Genomic DNA, 19298 nt, shown 5'->3' with positions numbered 1-19298 from the left:
AGTTTAATGTTGTAAGGGGTGGGTGTGGGGATATGGAATAATGGCAAGAAACAATTTGCACACTTGGTTCATGAGTGAGCACAGGAGGAGTGGGACTATAATTCTAGATCAATTCCCCATCATGTCACTTGCTTACTGGAAAAAAAGCAGATATACCAATTTTCATTTTAAAAATGACTTTAAAGACATGTGGAAAAAATAAATAATAACATTCATAAGAAGTCATAATTACAGAATAGGTGACTGTCTCTAATCTCTGCACAAGTGTTAGTCGTTCCTCTGGTTTTCAGTTAACTGCACGATGCCATTTCTATCTGAAAATGACTGCAGATTTAATTATTAATTTGTTGTGCTTTTGTTTTTGCTCAGAATCCTTCATTAGATCTTGAAGTGTTAAATGGAGCTCAAATAAGAGGCATTGCTTCCTGTCTTCTGTGGTGTGGTCAGCCAGTAACTAATGGAGAGTGGAACAAAGTGTGTAGTAAGAATTGTCTAACAAGAGATTGCTATCAAAGAGTGAGGCAGGTTCTAACAAAAAAGTTACATAAAACTGTTGCCTTTTGAGCAAGTAAAATGAATACTATTTGTGAGTTAGTATTGTTTTGTTTTGTTTTTTAAGAATAATCTATTGGGAAAATAGATGCTTTAAACACTTTAAGCTTTTTCTTTGGACTGTTATTTGGTAAAAATATGTTTATCCTGAAATTCTCATGCTTATATTATCTCAACCGCAACAATGAGAATGAAGATTAAAGGTTTTGACTCCTAGATTCATAAATAAATTATTCAGTATTGGTATTTCTAGAACTCACTGTCATACCAAAATATGTCCCGTTCCAAGTATTCATAATTTGTGTGAAATGTGGCTAAGTGAATCTCTATACCAGCTGTTTGTCCTTTTCTGGAATAAGGATCAAGCTAATAAGAAAATGAAATCTGTGGTCTTCTTTTCATATTATATATGACATTAAGACAGCAGACTTGGAGTATCTTGATAATGTCTGGTGCAGAAACATGGACTGAAGGAACACAATCACATGTGTCTCTATGAGACCTTCGTATTATATTAACAGATCAAGTGCCCAGCCCCGTGCTGGGATGTGAGTCCTTCAAGGGTAGGGGCTTAACTGTCACTCATCTTTACCAACAGCTCTGACACAGAGCCTGGCACATGAGAATCCAGGAAATGCTCTTTGAACAAAAGAAAATGATTAGCAAGGCCAGAAGTCCTGTTGCCCAACACGGCATGCTTTTGCAGACTGGTCTCCAGTCTAAGGCCTTTTCATCTGTTCTGCTTCCTGATGAGGGGAGGTATGTCCCAAGGCTTGGCTCTCACATTAGGCTGCACTTCAGTTTACAAGAATCATTTGATGAAAAGCGCCATGTCCACAGTGGCACATCATCACTTTGAAAGCTAGGGATGAAGGGATGAGAGGGACCAGTGGTGACGCCAGACTGGTCAGGCTCAGAAGGGAGCACTCTGTCCAGGTTGGGACCCCCAATTTTAAGAACGAAACAGAAATTGAAACCATGTAGGGAGTGGTGGCAATTATTAAAGGACTGACTTGTGTAAAACATTCTTTATATTTTCGATTTCAGGAAAAATCATGACAACTATTTGAAATATAAAAGATAGATTAGTATGCTGACTGACTTGCAGTATTTATTATGTTTGACTAAGCTATGACTTTATACATTTTGTAACCTGAAACTACCATAACAACATATTTGCTTTTAAAAAAAAATCAAAACTTGCTGACTTAGTTAACCCATTATTTTTTTGCTGATACTTAAAGTGCATTGCATGCGTCCATCAAACCAACCCATGAAATGCAAATTGACTCAACCTCTGTATTTCAGTATTTCCTGAATCACCTTATACCACTGAAGACAGCAAAAACATTTCTTTTGATACTTTTCTAGTTTGGAATTCCTAAAAAAGGTTATGGAGATGAGAAGTAAGGTAATAATCTTACTTCAAAGTCAGTAATATTGAACTTACTGTTCATAGAGGATAGTTTATTGATTTTCCCCCAACTTCAAAGGACAATCAATCCTATTAGTACATGTGTTACTATATATTTCCTTTGCTAACTAGAAAATATATAACTTTTGAAAAAATACAGCTAATTGAGCCACATTTTCCAAAAGTGGAAAAAACCCAAATGTCCACTAACTGATGAATGGATAAATAAAATGCAGTAAATCCATATAATAGAATATTATTTGGCCATAAAAAGGAATGAAGTGCTGCCTCGTGGATGACCCCTGAAAACATTACGCCAAGTGAAAGAAGTCAGACATAAAAGGTTACACATTTTATGATTCTATTCCCATGAAACGTTCAGAATAGGCAAATCCCCAGAGAAAGAAAGCAGATTAATGGTTGCTGGAGGCTGGAGAGGGGAATGGGAGTGATTGCTAAGGGGTACAGGGCTTCTTTTGGGGTGACAAAAATGTTATGAAATTAGACAGTGGTGATGGTTGTATGATTTTGTGAATGTGTTAAAAACTACTGAATTGTACACTTTGAAAGGATAAATTTAATGGTATGTGAATGAGATCCCACTATGTCTTTTAAAATAAAAAATTCCTAATCATGAAAACAATGAAATTTCTAGTGATTTTTAAGTAAGTCATGGAGGAGTCTCACTATCCTCACTTCTAAGATGATGAGGTAGGATTAGATGCTCTTTTTAATCCTTCCAGCTTCAAATAATAATGATTCTATTTGGAATAGTACAGATTTTCATATTGTGGGGAATTTCTCACAGTAAGAGCTTCGTCTATTTTCTGAAATGTGGAACTGCATGTAAAGATGGCCAAGGACTGCCTGATCAACTTTAAGCATGTTGCTTAAGATGTCAAAACCCAAGTTTTTTATGTCTTTTTTTTTTTTTTTTTTTGGAAAGAAAGTAAACATTTCTCTTTAGAAATAAGGAGGAACTCCAACTCCTTGATAACACTAAAGATGCCATCAGGATAAAAAGCAGAAGCAGTGCAAACCAACGGAATTCAGTTGGCCAGCTCCTAACACCATAAAATAGGCTTTATCTAAAACAAAAGTTTCCTCTCACTCAACATGGGTACAGTTAAACTACTCACGATTTCCACTCCATTTTTCCTGAGTTTCACATTATTTCTGTCATATTATCATTATCTTTCTGTCTTAGAATGTTCCAACTGCAGCTACTGCTGTCAAACACCAAATCCCACGAGGACTTAACACCTACTCTAGATAAGCAACTGGTTCAAGTAACCAAATACAAATATCAGACAACCCAAGCTGCAGAACCAGGCTGACAAGCAACCATGCGGGTCAAAGGACAATTGCAGAGAGGTGGCACAAAAAAAGGTTTCAGTTTGTTTCAACTCAAGAATGAAAAGAAAGAAAACCACGATTGTATGGAAAGACATCCAGTGTTTCAGTTGCCATTAGGCATGCAATTCAAAGCACTGAATAAAATATGAAATTCCCAAAGCCAAATATAGGCGCCACAACGAATCATATAAGTAGACAAGTATATGATTTGCCATAGACATATATGAAACAAAGAAAATTCTTGTGGATTTTAATGGACTCTGCCCTAGCCACCCTTCTGGGTGCCTCTCCCCTCAATCTTTGCCATTTCAGTTAATGGCAATTGCAGTCTTCATCACATCCCATATCAATCTGTGAAGAAATCCTGTTGGTTCTATCTTTAAACTATATGATATAGAATTAGAAGGTTTTGCACTACCGCTACCACTACCAAGACACAATTTTCTCTTGCTTGAATTATGGCAACGGCCTCCTAACTGGACTCCCCAATTTCTGATCTTGTCCCAAATACAATCTATTCTCCATAGCAAGTAGAGGGACTTTTTTTTCTTTAAATGAGAAGTCCAATCATGTCACCTCTCTGTTCAAAGTCCTCTGAAGATTTTCAGTTTCACTCAGAGTAAAAGCCAACGTCTTTACAATGGTCTACAAGGCCTGATAAGATCTGGTTTCCTATTTCCTCTCTGGCCTGTGTCCCATTACTCACTCTGCTGCTCCAGCCACAAAGGACTATCTACACTTCTTCAAACTCAAGCCCCAGGGCCTTTGCACTTCCTATTTCCTAGTTATGGGCAGGGGCTCTCTCCTCATGCCTTTAAGTCTGTTAAAATCTCAGCTTGTTGACGTTTTCCCTAACTCACCTTCAGCCCCCAGTAACCTGCTTCATTTTTCTCAAGAGCAATCATTACCTTCTAATACACTGTATTAGTTACTAATTCACTTTGTTTCTAGTCTGTCTTTCCCTATTAAAATACAACTCCACAGGAGCAGGATATTTGCTTTTTATTTGCTACCTAGGACAGCAGATGCTTGCTAAATGTGTGCAGAACGGGTGTTGCGTGAACTCACCGGTCTCCCCCAGGTCAGTGCTCTGAAGAAATGTACGGCAGCGCTCCTTGTGCTCCTCAAGGGAACTTCTCTGCTTGTAACTCCTTCCGCAAAACTCACATTTATAGGGTTTCTCAACTATAAGGAGAGCACAAGGGGCACACAGTGACCCTCCGGGGTTATAGAACAAATGGTGTGTTGGGGCCCTGCGAACACTGTCCACTAGAGAGAAGCTGAGAGAAGCCCGAGGATTTGGATACCTGTGCATCTACATTACTTTTAAATTTAGTTAACTGAAATAAGGTACAGTCTACAATTATTTATATTAGAGGATTCTTTGAAAGGATAGGGTCCTTTCATAAATGAAAGGATTTGGATTTGATGACTATTATTGAGCACAATGTTTTGGCTCCAGATCCAATTTTGCTTCTTCAGGAAAAAAGTAAAAAGGGGACTTTTTTATTTTTCAAGGAGGTTACTGTGGTTTAAGAATGAAATAGGAAGAGATCCCTTCTGCTGTAAGTAAAGAATGCTACAGTTCATGGGAGTTAGCCATTCAGCCTATTTGTTAGTTTTTTTCTTTTTGGGGGGTGGGTAATTAGGTTTATTTATTTATGTTTAGAAGAGGTACTGGGGATTGAACCCAGGACCTCCTGCATGCTAAGCATGTGCTCTACCACTTGACCTATACCCTTCCCTCCTCAGCCTTCTTAGAGCATTGTCATATTTCGATTAATGTGGCTTGTCCTTGCCCACATTGGGCTATAGCAAATTCTGGGCTAAATCAATAACAACTGAGCTAACCAAGTGAGGATATTTTTGAATAACAGAAATAGAAGGAATTGCAAAAATGACTTCATCACAATTTCTAAGATAAAGCAAAGGCTTCCTCAAAAGTTCATCCATACAATTCAGGCCACCTTTATCCTCCTATCTCCTCCAAATGTGTCATTGTTTTTAAATGTGTGAGTAATAACTTCAACTCTGTGTATAGGGCTGGCCTTTCTGATCTGCTGATGAAATGTACCCTATGAATTTTTCAGAGTTTTAGGGACTGAGATTTTTTATTTTCTCATCCTCTTGCTCTGTTTAAACAGCGTCTTTGGGACTTAAAGCACTAAAAGGTCCTTATGGAATCCCAAATTAAAATAAATGCAGGTTTGCTAGGGCTAAAACTGTTAAGTTTCTGCATAAATTGGGGTCTTCTAGAATCCATCTTTAAAATGACTACTTTTTGTTGGATCTTAACTTGGAAAAAGCAGCTGAAGAGAACTATTTTAATTTTTTGGACTAAACTCAGTCTTAATTCACTACTCTTTGAACAATGAGCTGTAACAGAAACCCTTCTTTTGCCATTTAGGATTTCTCATGGTGGGTTTCGTGGGGGCTGACTTGTTTAACCCCTAGTCTCTAAATTGTGACCACCTGCAGATTTAGGGCTGGGTTTTAGTCAAAGCGGTATGTGGATCGACATAAAAACAACCTTTTTTTTTTCTTCATTTAAAATTCTGTCAGATAACATCAAGAACATGAGGTCCCAAATTTGAAAATAAACTCAGTTTTATTTTTCTAGGAGGGAAATTCTAAATGTTGAAAAAAAAATGATCTTCCGTGGTTAAAATAAGGAGTGAAAACATCAAGACAGAACACAGCTTTTTGTGAATTCTTACTGCTGCTCATCTTTTAGAGATTAAAAAGAAATAGGCTGATCAAACACAAACTTGGCTTTAAGAAATTTAGTTCAAATACACCTAAAATGAATACAATGTTATACTGTCAATTATATTTCAATTTAAAAAAAAGAAATTTAGCCCAGAATGGCCAAAACTAACCCCCAACAATAATTTATACCCAGTTTATGGTTTTACATAACTTACAAACTGTACATCCTCTGCTTTATCCAGACTTTTGATTGAAAAGTAGTGTGTGTATTTTTAGGAAAACAATCTTTTAATAAAGTTACCATAAAAAATACTGATGGCTCTCATTTTTTTGCAAAAATTAAAAAGGCGTTTTTATAGGGCAGGCTTTTCCTGTCTGACTGTGTTGTTCTCTAGGGGAGCCAAGATGTTAGGTTGATGATCATCCCCATTGAGCCAGACGGAGAGCAATTAATGCCTTAATGGAAGTGTAATTAGCCCTAGAGGTCTCTGCTGTTGTAACCCTTCAGAACAGGAATGACAGATTAAAACCTCCATACTTAACTCTTTCTAGTTTCCGCCATGGGCACTGAGGAACACACATTTACTAGATATGGAATGCTCATTGCTCTCACTTACCAGAATGTGTCCTAAGATGACCTGTGAGTGCATCTCTTCTCTGGCATGCGTAGTTGCAGAGGTGACACTTAAAAGGTTTTTCCCCTGTGTGCAGTTTAATGTGGCGGAGGAGGTTACCTTTCTGAGTAAAAGATGCCCCACACTGATTACACTGGAATGGGCGTTCACCTTTAAAAAGGACAAAAAGGAGATTTCTGATCACCCAGCTAGTGGCGAAGCATATGCACAGATTAGATGCCTATGGCAAAAGCTCATTTTTTCAGATAGTTTCTGTTCTTATTGGGATCAGATGGGAGCTGCATTTCAAGGCAAGCATAAGACTTACTTATGGAATCTTCCCTCTAGAAGGGAAAAAGCACTCACCTAGCAAGGCTACTTAAGGTATCACCTTGTCTTGGATCAAAGCAAAACAAACAAACAAACAAAAAAAAACCCCCAAAAACAAGAGTAGCTTTAGAAGAGCTTTCTAGATTTGTTTTTACATTACTTAGCATTCCTCTTGAATATAATCTCAATCTGTAAAAAGAGTCACAGACCCAAGTTCTCATAAGGTATAGAGGGCCAGAAATGCCTTTTAAAGTCTTTAGATCCGATGTTAGATGGAGTCTATTTGGCTCAGTGGGACTGTTGTGTTTGTATGCATTTCTGTAGACTGCTTTTTTGTTGTCCGAAAATAAATTTTTTGAACTGTCAATAAAAACTACATCCTTTCATCTGCCAAATTTGAACCCAAGACAATAAGGAGATCTGCTTTTTTAAAAGTTATGCAAAAATATATGGAAGATGCTTAAGAAGTGTATCACACAATTCAACTCCTACTTATTAACTGAAGAAAAATATTTGGCTGACCTAGAACACCGTGCTCTCTACAGTCTTCCTTTATTCACAGCATTTGCAATATGTTTGCCACATGCATGGTGAAGGAGGGCTACAAATCACTGGGTAATGGAAATGCAGAGAAGGAGAGATGCAACAGAATTAAAGCAAAAAGCAAGAATAATCAAAAGTAAGCCCTAAATTCCACCACTTCACTTCTCATGTGGCTGCATTAGGACAGTTTACGGAAGAATGGATAAAGGAGACTATTTACCAGTATGGCTCCGCTTATGAACCATTAAGACATTGAAGCTAATGCAGGACAATCCACACACATCGCAGTTCATCTTGCCACTGGTTGGCCTGCTACTATCATATGAGACAACATGTCTCTCCAACTTAATGTTTTCATATTCATCATATTCTCTTGAATAGCTGTAAGGAATTTCAGGCTCTTCTGCATTTCCCATGGGCTCTGGCTTTAAAACATTCTCCTCCCTTTCACTGTATTCATCTTTCACTTTCATTGAATCATCTGCAGGGAGGAAAATGCAAGAAATGAACAATGATTGTATTTGGAGCTATCAAAGCAGCTCAGAGAGCAGAGACCCACAGCTGATAATTAAATACCAAGTGAAGCTAACATAATATTGTACATCTACCAGGCAAGAAAACACCATTAGGAAGATCACTCATTATCTGAATTCAGAGCCACAGTCTGGGGAGAACACACACACACACACACACACACACACAGATGACAGCATTTTAGTCCATCCAGAAAATTCGAGATAACAGATTTTAGCTATGACTGCTCAAAGCAACTATGAAAAACACATTTTGAGCAATTCTTCTCCAGTGCTGGGGGAGAAGAAAGGTTCTCAGATCTACTACCTTTCTCGGTGGCTGCAGTTAAAAGGCAAGCTGATGTGATCTTTGGTTTCAAGAAGATAATACTGTTTTAATCCTTCAAATGCATCCAACTGAAGCCACTAAGATTGAGAGTTGAATAGTTAATATGTTTTTTTTTCCTTCTGATTTTTAGCCTTGCATTGCCTCTCCCCTCTTCCATGTATATGAACTGCTAAAATGAGTTTTATCTCTCTATCTCTCTTGGAACTGATAAAGAGACAACACTGAACATAGAGGAAGCCGGCAGTGCTAGTGAAATACTGTTGAGAAAGATAAAAGGAGAAGTCATCCTCTAACATAACCTTCTCAGGAGTCCCTTTCATTGACACAGGTAAATGGACCACCTACAGCCCAGTTAGGGAGGGCTAGAGTTGTAGGACCGGATAGGAGAGGAGGGGCTGGCCCAAGTGTGTTGGCTGATCAGGCACTGTCTTAAAAAGAGTTGCAACACTCTTTGAAGCCGAAGAACGTAAGAAATAAAGAAGGAAAATTTATGTACTGACACTAAGACAACCCAAATATTTGCCTGACGTAATAATAATAAACATTTAAAAGAGATTTTTCATATACAAAACATGCTGCATAAATGTTTACAACTTGAAAAATTCATTCTTAGAAACTGGAAACTGTAATGCTCCGTGAGGAACCACAAATCAATTTCAAGGCTGGAAGGGAATTTAGAGATCATCTAATCCAACCTTCTTGTTTTTCAGATAAGGAAACCCGGGAATGGAGATGTTTTCGGTGAGTTGTCCAAGGGTTACACAGTCAGTTAATAGCAAATATGTGATTAGAACACTGAACTTGGATTTGCCCTCACCTTTGGACATGCAAAGCCTACATGGCTCCTTACTGACATATTCCACACTCCTTCATCAGTGGTGTAGACGTTAAAAACCAAAACACGCTGAAGCAAAGATATTTTAAAAAAACGACATCCCTTCCAAACAACACCAGTAAATGCAGCTCCTGTTGCCACATAGGAGGAAGTACGACTGCAGCTGTGCCTGGCTTGCTACCTTCAACTCAAGTTTCAATTTTCACTTCTATCAGGGTTACCTTTCATCTATATTAACTGTGTTTGCTTAATAGAGCAAGACAGGGTCTAACCACCAACAGAGGAGCCACTGCTGCAACGCTGTTCCAGTGCTTCTTACCACGGTTCATGGTTCACAACCTTTCACTCTTTGATTAGAAGAGACGCAGGGCTGTAGGAGATATCCAGCATGTGTCAAATTTGCCCATCCTATGCGTCTAGGTTCTATATGAATTGATAGCCATTTCCTACATGGAAAGAGTTGCATTCCCTTCTTTCTCTGGACACATTTTGCCTGCTGTCAGATGGAATTTGCTTAAGCGGTTTTTTTTTTTTTTTAATTTTTTTTTAAAGAGAAGGATGCACCTGAGGCTGGTACCCTCCTCCCTTCCTTCATCACTCCAGCTGTGGGTGATATCCCACCAAAGCTTGAGTGCTCTTCAGTTTGCATGTAGGCGTTTAAAAGAACCTCAACGGAAAACTTCAGCTACTGAAAACCAAAAACAGCACATAGAAAGGGCCAGCAGAAAAGGATCCTTTTCATTTTGGCTATAAAATGTTAATATGAACAGACTCAGGCCATTCTGCGGTCAGTGACAAATGAAAACTAGTAAGATCAATATTTCAAGTCTTCCTGAAAATGCAAGACGTAAGAGGGTTGCTCCTTCCCTCAGGATTTTGGCTTCATGGGCTTGATCTAGAACTCAATATGACACTGACCTGGCTCAAAAGAAATTCTTGGCTTTTTCCCTTTAGGACTTAGCTGTAGAATAAGGAAGACATCGAGACCCAGGGCCCTAAGGGAACACGTAAGAGTCACATGGACAGGGCATCAAGGAAGTCCCTTGGACTTTGGACCAAAAGAGCTCCGGCTATAGTTATTGTTTTGCCCTTGGAGTCTCACTAGTTTTAGATAAAAGACCCGGATGGCATCTCTGCATGGTTACTGGGGACCAGCAATTTCTTAATGGTTTACCATGTGAAGCTAAACAGAGTTGAATGTTAGAATAGATTCGTATCTAAGATATGAAAGGGATTCCTGAGAGATTATTGGGCTTAGCACCCAGCCTCCAAATATAGTCCACCAAAACTACCAGGAGAGACACTAGTCTGTCCAACGAAGAGATTCATTCCATCCCTTGGGAGGAAGATTTCCTGGAGCAGAGGAAAGGGGCGGGGCATTCTACTTAGTATCCTTGAAAATAATAATAAACATGTCTAAAGTCAAACTTGTCATCTTTGAACCCAAACTTGCTTCTAATGTATTACTTCTTTCTAGTTACATATGACATCTTCCTTCTTCCAGCCTCCAAGTCTTGAAACTGGAATCCTTTTCTTCCAATCTCTACATCACATCAGTCTCCAAGACCAATAGAGTCTATGTCTGCAGGCTCTCCAATGACAACTCCTCTTTTCTATTCCCTTTGCAATTTCCTTTAGCCTCTCAGCCCCTCATAACTAAACTCATCCTCTCTCAACATTTCTTTCTGATAGATATAATACAAAAGTAATCTATGCTTACTGTCTCTACGGTCTCAAAACTGATGTCAAATTCCCTGTGATCTGGCTTCTGCCTCCAATTCTAATGCTGATTCACTGCTCCTCTGAAGATCATCGATAATCTCCTGATTCCTAAATCCAGCGGCCTTTTGTGTTCATTCTCCCCAACTTCTCTGTAGCCCTCAACACTGCTGACCACCGCTTGTTGTTCCACTATATTCCTACTTCTTCGGTGAAACTGTGCCTTGTTTCCTCACCCTTCTAATTGCTTCTTTTTCTAGCTCCTTTTCCTCCCTCTGCCTCCTAAATACTGTCCTCAACCCTCTTTTTTCTTCCCTCTGCACCACCTCCCCTATGGCAATTTCATCCTCTCTTAAGGCTTCAGCTAGCAATTTATATGATTAATCCCCAGATACAGATCTCCAGGTATAATCTTCCCCTTTTCTTCAGTTCTCTGATCCCAAAGGCCTCCTAGGTATCATCACAGTTATGCAGGCTAGAATCTTGAGCATCATCTTTCCTTCCTCTTGCTTGTGCCCCACATTTAATCACCCATTGTACCATCTCTCCAATCTTCTTCTCCTCCCCACTGTTTTGCACGCCCATCACCCTAAATCTCAGACCCTGATTGCCCTCCTCACTCCTGCAGTAGCCTCCAGATTGCTCTCCCAGCCCCCTCTGCCTCTCCTTTCCAGTTCATTCTATACGCTTCCACCAGATGGTTCTTCCTAAACTAGAGCCCTGGTCATTTCGTGACTCTGTCCAAATTCGTCAATTCTATCTGCTGCCAACAAAATAAAGCCCAAACTCAGAAAGAAAGAGTTTTAAAGGCCTTTCAATATCTGACTCCCAACCTATCTTTGTAATGCTGATGCTGAATACTCAGATGTCTCTAACCTAACTAAGCAACTTCTAAGTATCACCTTCCTTTTATTATTTCCACTGCTTAAAAAGTCTTTCCCCAACATTGCTACAGATCAAAATCCTACACATCTTTTAAGGCCAAACTAATACGCCATTTTCCCCTACTATGCCCTCCCTGATCTCTGTAGCTATAAAATAATTCGTTCCTTCCTTTTCTGAGTTATTTGTAAACTTACCTCATCTCCCATATGGACATGTAAGCTGAGATCAGAAGCTACACAGGTCTGGTTTTTTGTTTTTGTTTTTATAGACTCAGTAATCCCTATGACATTGCTTGACCTGTATCTGTAAGACCATAGGTTGTGGGGGTTTTAAATAGAAAATTTTGGGGTCCCATCATAGGTCTACTAATCTGGGTGTGGCGACTGGAAACATGCATTAAAAAACACACTCTCTAGGTAAATCTTATGCACGGTGGAGTTTGAGAACCACTATTTGAGAGTCTGACACAGTGCTCTGCATAATGTACATATACAGTAAACAGTTGATACATGAATATACCCCTCCGTTAGCCTCCTAACTGGTCCATGGTGTAAGCAGCCTCTATTTTAGATTATATCTTATTGCCAGATTAATCATCTGGTAGCACTAAAACCTTTGTTCAGAAACTTACAATGATTTCATTTTGTTTACAGAGTGAAGTTCAAATTTGTTAGTGAGACATTCAAGGGCCTGTCCAGAACCTGCCCCAAGCTGATCTAATCATCTCATTTATCACTAGTCTCCTTGAATCATCCTTCTCCCTAGACTAGAACCTTGCTACTCAAAGTGAGGTCCTTGGATCTGCAGTTCCAGCATCCCCAGAGAGCTTGTTAGGAATACAGACTCCCAGGTCTCACCCCAGACCTACTGGATCAGGTTTTCCATTTTAACACATCCTCAAGGATTCTTACACACATTAACGTTTGAGAAACACAGCAGCAATCTTACCAGCTGCGGTTTTCCAAGCCTCTTCTCTAACCTTCCCTTTACCTAAAATGCTCTTCCCTACGTCAACATCCTATTCAAACTTCCAGATGCTGTTTAAATGCCATTTCTTCCATGAAGTCTTTCTTGATAAAAAAAAAAAAATTCTCCTGCTTCTGTGTTTGTAAAACACTACAGGTAAAACCAATAATATTGTTCCACAGATTTACACTACACATTCAGAGATGTTTCTCGTCATTTTCCACTGATTTGCAGTTGTCAGTGGCTGGCAACACCCGAACAGTTAACAAAGGCAGAAAATTTAAAGACTGGCAAGAAATATTTGAATATACTTAAGGAGTGGCCCCACAGTATCCTGAAGTGTTTTGTAAAGTGAGCAGACCTTTTGTAATGTGAACAACCTCCCGTTTTATTTAGTTTTGTAAATTCCAGCCTCTTATTATATGTATCAAGTTTCTTAGACACGTGACTTAAATTGCCACTTAAAAGACTGTCAGGAATCTTCCCAGGCACTAGCAATATTTTATTTCTCAAGCCAGGTGGTGGGTCCATGGATGCTTGTTTTGTTTTTATGCTTTAAACTATGCATGTAATTATATTTGCCTCTTTGTATGTATGATATATTTTATAATCAAAAAATGTTAAAGGCTTCCTGAGTAAATTTTTTTATAATTGAGCTTGTGGAAAAAAGAACATACCAAACCACAAACTGCTGATAAAGGTAATTGCTAAACATTCCCAGAGGGGGGAAAAGATGTCTAAATTGAATCTAACCCATAGAAAATTAGATTAAGCTGAACTTCTTTCTAAAGGAGCTACTCTGGGGTACAATTGCTCCATCTTTGTCTATGTTCTGGAGGCCTCTTAGGAAGATGACACACACACACACACACACCCCAGAGAGAATTTTGTAGGCTGAAGAGAACAAAGGCTTGGCTCACTGGGGCTGATGCACATGGTTTCATTTCCTGGGGTGATGGTTATCACATGAAAGGCTTGCACTCCAGAGTAGACATTTTTGGTTTCACCTGAGACACTGCAAAAACAATGGGTCTTGGAAAGGATCCAACATCTAAATCCTTCAGGGGCAATAGCAGTCTCAGCCAACTGTGCCTCAGTTTGTTTTTACAGGCACATAAAATGCTCAGTTGGGGAGAAGAACCTATCAAAGATGGGAAACAGAGCAGGCAACTTGGGTGTCTTCGATGGCATGTTGTTAGTATGAGTTTTCCAGTGTAAAAAAACAGGTTCTGAATTTCCACTCTGAACTATGAGATCTCAGGATCCAACTCAAAGAAGGACAAAGTTTGGAGTAATAGCCTCAAGTTTGCCAGAGATATTGTGAGAAGGGACAAAACGAGATAGGGGCTGTTAGACAGGGAAGTACACAAAAGGGTGATGTTGTTTAAGTGTTTTACAAGGATTGGGGGTCATAACCATGAAATCCTCAGCACATGCAAAAGTCAACTGGATAACAAAGAAGCTTAATCATCTTAATGTGGCATTTTAATGATGCCACTGATTTGCTATGCCAATTCAGAGATAATGAGGCCCTAATGCTACAGATGTTCAGCCAGGCTAAAAGAAAGGGAGAGTGGGCTTTTCTAGCGTGCCATTTTCTAACTATCCAATTAAACAAATTGTGAAAGCATCTAAATAGTTTACCAGGTTTTGACAGCTGTTAATAGGATTTAGAAGCTTGAAGCACTAAAGAGCAAAATGGGAGATATATGGATTGTAGGTATTTAGCCTACAGAGTTTGCTGTTATCACTCAGTATAGTACAAACAGATTAACTAGAACAGTTCTCCTTATAAAATTAATGTCTCCACTCCTTTCCCACAATGGCTTCTTTGTATTATGAACAAGAACACTGAAATTACGGGTCATTTTCATTTCCTAATTTACATTTTTATGTATAAAATGAGGAGGAGAAGAACTAATGTTATTTTGAAAACTAAAGGATAAGAAGTTTTTGTTTTTGCTAACCAGTAAAATCATAAAGCATCAATGAAAATAAAACTTTTGGTCATTGATTTATAGTGTCCATTATGTTTTCATTTTTCTCTTCTTTTAGATTCTAAAGTGACAGACATCTAGCAATGTTTAAAACACCTATTTTAAAATTAGGAAAAAACTGAAAAAGGTGAATCAGACTAATAAGAGATAAAACATCATTATCTCAATAGCAACAAAAAAAGAGGTAGCAGTTTGGATAATAAAATAAAACACATTCTTATCAGACTTTTAAATTGTCCTTAAAGAAGCTAAACTGGTAATTAGTAAATCATGTCACTTCAAATTCAAGAGCATTAGTGTGAAAACAGGAAGAAAGTCTCAGTTGCAAAGGAACCATCCTCAGTTTTACTAATGACATTAATCTTTGCCTTATTATCTGACTATCAAATAGCTCGTTCATTGCCATAATAGTAAAAATAATTTTGCTTAATAATTTCAGTGCTATTATTTGCTTCCCTTTTAGAATGAGAGAAGACTTATTACTTTTAACAACAGGAGTATACTGCACATCAGCAGTGGGTAAGGGTCCAGCTGCTCAGTTGGGCCAAGCTCTTCAGCTATCGTGAGGCCAGGTGAAGTCTTTTATCTTGAGTTGTTGTGAGGATTGAAAAACATGATGCACAGAAGTGCCTTCTTAACTATAAAAAAGTACACAATTGTATTTTTTCATTTCTATCCCTGATAACTACGCACTTTTTCTATTGATTATTTAGCCTATGTACTATTTTATATTTATATTTCTGAGAAGTAACTGCTATCCATTGAAAAATTATGACTGAAAATACATTTTAAAAAGTTAAGGTTGGATGGATCTAGAGATTATTATACGAAGTGAAATGAATCAGACAGAGAAAGACAAATATCACATGATATCACTTACATGTGGAATCTAAAAAGATGATACAAATGAACTTATTCACAAAACAGAAACAGGCTCACAGACATAAAAACAAACTTAAGGTTACCAAAGGGGAAGTGGTAGGAGAGGGATAAATGAGGAGTTTGGGATTAATAGACACACACTATTATATATAAAATAGATAAACAACAAGGTCCTACAATATAGCACAGGGAACTATATTCAATATCTTGTAATAACCTATAGTGGAAAGGAATCTGAAAAAGAATATATATACATACACACACACATACACACACATATATAACTGAATCACCTTGTTGCAAACCTGAAACACAATATTGTAAATCAACTATACTTCAATTTAAAAAAAAGAGGCTAAGGTTTTAGATGTTGCCTAATCACACTAGAGGTAGACTAAAGTATGTACCTGGTAGACATTTCATTTATAAATCCAGAAGAAAAAACTTCCTTTTCATTAATAGTTCCCTTTCTTTTCATTCATAATTTCAAATTGGATAGATTATTCACTCTATCTTTCTTTTGACAGAACTCAATTAAAAAATTTAAAGCATATTAAAATATAATTCTTAAAAAAATTTATTGTTACCCAAATACAGTTAAATTAGTTAAAAACATTCTGACTGTCACAACAGGATCATGGGTAAGGGAAGGACTGAAAATGTCTTCTATATCCAGAGCATAAGTAGTTCTTGGTATACATAGCATGTGTTGTGTTACATGACAATTAACACGTTTATTTCCCATCTAGACTAGAAGTATCTTCAAGGCAGAGGCCAAGTTTTCAAAATATTTGTGTCCATAGTACCTCTCAGAGGGCTCACTTACCACAGGTATCGAATGAATAAATGATGAATGAATGAACTCCTTAGGCAGCCTGAACCAATTCAATGATGGTAAGAAGGCCCGCCAAAGACTAAACGAGTCAGCGTGCTGGAGCACTCCCTAACTCGTTTGCAACAGACTGAAGCTGAGCTGCCACATGCAGAGTTTCTCCTCACGGTGCTTCAGCACAAGCCCCAGGGGCCACAGTGGTCACCAGTTCTCCAGGTGACTTCTTTGCCTGGTGTGGTCTGGCTTCTGCCCCTCCTACTCTGTTACTTTGGAACAAAATGCTACCGACAAGTCTTTCTTTCATTCAGAATTCCCTTGTATACAATTAATCACTCTCTCTCTGAACAGAATTCAATTAAAAAATGTAAAACATATTAAAACATAATTCTTAGAAACATTCAAAAAATTGTTTCTGCTTCTGGAGCCTCTTCCCTGAACTCTATTCACTCCTGGTTCTATTCCTACCTCATTTATTTTCCATGTTTACTCCTCTTTCTCTGCCTCCTAGGTGTGAATAGTCTCAAGGGGCTTGTTTCTTGAACTTTTTGTTTTTTTCACTTTACTTACTCTCCTGACACAACTTTTTGTTGCTGATGACCCCCAAATCTGCATTTCCAGCCAACTTCTCCCTGCTGAGCCCAACAGATACTTCCAGTCACCTCAGGGTTCTTATGCTTGTCTGACATTCAACAAGTTGCAACCTAGCTGGTTGTTTCTCTCTTCTAGACTGCCTTTCCAAAGCTGCTCCTCCTACCGTAGTCCCAGTTTCCCCTTCTGCATAGTGGCTCCTTGAGTCAATGTCTGTATATTATCCCGCTAGCATCCTTAACATTTAGCATGCTGTTTGGTACACAGTTCAGTGAATGCTTACCAAATGAATAGGAGGAAGGAGAGAAAGAAGACAAGAAGCAAGGAAAGAGTAACCAACTATTTGTTCTTTGCTTCTAGTACAAAATTAAGGTTAAAGATGTTTCCCCCCAAATCGTGCAGATTGTAATCTTGCCTAAAAGTAGCCTTATTAGGCCATAGCCGAGGAAAACAATAAAATGTATTTTTAACTTAAGACACACCAACCAGACCCAAAGGGTATAAAGGATTCTTGAAAGAGAAAGAAATAAGCATAAGGATTAAGAATTAGAAGATTCTTGCTCTTTTTAAGCATTAAATTAATAAAAACAAAATATATACAAAATAATATAAAATTTACCATCTGCTACATGTTATGTGGACTTTTCTTCCTCCATTTCCCTCTGGAATTAGAGCACTAAGAAACAATAGAAGGAACTCAGCGCCGACTTATCCTAGGTGAACGTACAACATTAAAAGCACATGAGAGAATAAGCTATCTTGTCGCCGGAACATGCTCATCCCTGGGGGTAAAGAATAACTGCTTAACAGCTGCCCAGTGACATACTTCCAAGCTGCAAGCAAAGATGCATCCTCGCTCCACCAGAAGCTGCAGAGGGAATACTGCCTGGCAGAATACAACTAGGATGGAATCCAGCCAACAAACTGGAGTGCATGCCCTTTTCTAGTTCCAAAGGCAACTCCTAATGATCACAAATAGAGGTTTCTAGTCACAGTATTAAAACAGCACCAGAATGGGTACTGAGAATTATAAGGAAGGGACAATATCGTATTTCACTCTTATTTTGCCCACTGAAGATAGACCTGAATGTCTTTTAAAAAAAAAAGTTCTTATGAAAGAGCATGAACTTTGGAGTAAGACAGAATCTAGGTTCACGCTGTACTAACTAGCTGGGTGTTCTAAGCAAGTCACTTGACTTCTGTGAATTTTCTTATTTGTATAATGATGATAATATCTACACCTAATAGGGTTGTTACCATAATTAAATTAGACAAAATAATGTATATAAAGGCCTAGCATAGCAGCTGACACATAATATCTTCACGATCTTGGAATCAATTTCTTAGATTTGATACCAAAACATGATTCGTAAGTGAAAATATCTTGCAATTCAGTAGTAAGACAAGTAACCCAATTACAAAATGTGAAAAAGATTTGAATTGACATTTCAAAGAAATCATACGAATGAACAATGAGCAAATGAAAAGATGCTAACGTCATTAGTTATTAGACAGGTGTAAATTAAAACCACGATGAGATATGTCTTCACACCCACCAGAATGGCTATCATCAGACAGACAGAGAATACAAGCTTTGGTGAGTGTGTGGAGAAAACAGAGCCCTAACACATTGCTGGTGGGAATGAAAAGTGGTGCAGCCATTTGGAAAAAATCTGGCAGAATCGTAGGCAGCTCTCTGAAATGGTTCCCAATAATCCCTGACTCCTAGTTTTCAGATCCTTGTGTAATCTCCCTTTGCATGTGGGTTGGGACTAGGTGATTTGCTTCCAATTAACAGAACATGGCAAAAGTGATGGGAAATCACATCTGTCATTATATTATAAAAAACTGTGACTTCCATTTTGTTCTCATTCTCTCTCTCTCCCTCTCTCTCTGGTACTTCTCAGCTGCTTCTCTGATAAAGTAGGCTAGACAGCCCACATGGCAAGGAACTGAAGGCAGTTTCTAGCCAACCTGTAGTGAGGAAATGAGGCCCTCAGTCCAAAAAACCTTCAAGGAACTAAATCCTGGCAAGCAAATGAGTGAATTGGGAAGCTGACCCTTCCCTACACGAGCCTTCAGGTGACATTGCAATCTGGTGACCTTGATTATAGCCTATGAGAGATTCTGAAGCAGAGGACCCAGATAAGTTGTGCCTGTATTCCTGAGATAATAAATCTGTATTGTTTTAAGTTGCTAAGGGTTGGGATAATTT

General features: G+C 38.3%; 1 protein-coding gene across 2 annotated transcripts in view; it reads right to left on the bottom strand.

Moving 5' to 3' along the window:
• The window catches only part of IKZF3 (IKAROS family zinc finger 3), a 79444-nt gene that overhangs the window by 19888 nt on the left and 40258 nt on the right, over positions 1-19298 (bottom strand). The window contains exons 4-6 of one of the 2 annotated variants that reach the window (XM_010960466.3): positions 7739-7999; positions 6649-6816; positions 4391-4507 (exon numbers count right to left, since the gene is read on the bottom strand). The exons of the other annotated variant lie outside the window; for it this stretch is intronic. Of the exons in view, the coding sequence (XP_010958768.1) occupies positions 4391-4507; positions 6649-6816; positions 7739-7999 (546 nt within the window). The remainder of the gene's footprint in view (positions 1-4390; positions 4508-6648; positions 6817-7738; positions 8000-19298) is intronic. 2 annotated transcript variants of the gene reach the window in all.

The sequence above is a fragment of the Camelus bactrianus genome, chromosome 16 (genome assembly GCF_048773025.1).
Source record: "Camelus bactrianus isolate YW-2024 breed Bactrian camel chromosome 16, ASM4877302v1, whole genome shotgun sequence".
NCBI lineage: Eukaryota > Metazoa > Chordata > Mammalia > Artiodactyla > Camelidae > Camelus > Camelus bactrianus.
This window is presented reverse-complemented; position numbering and strand designations above follow the sequence as displayed.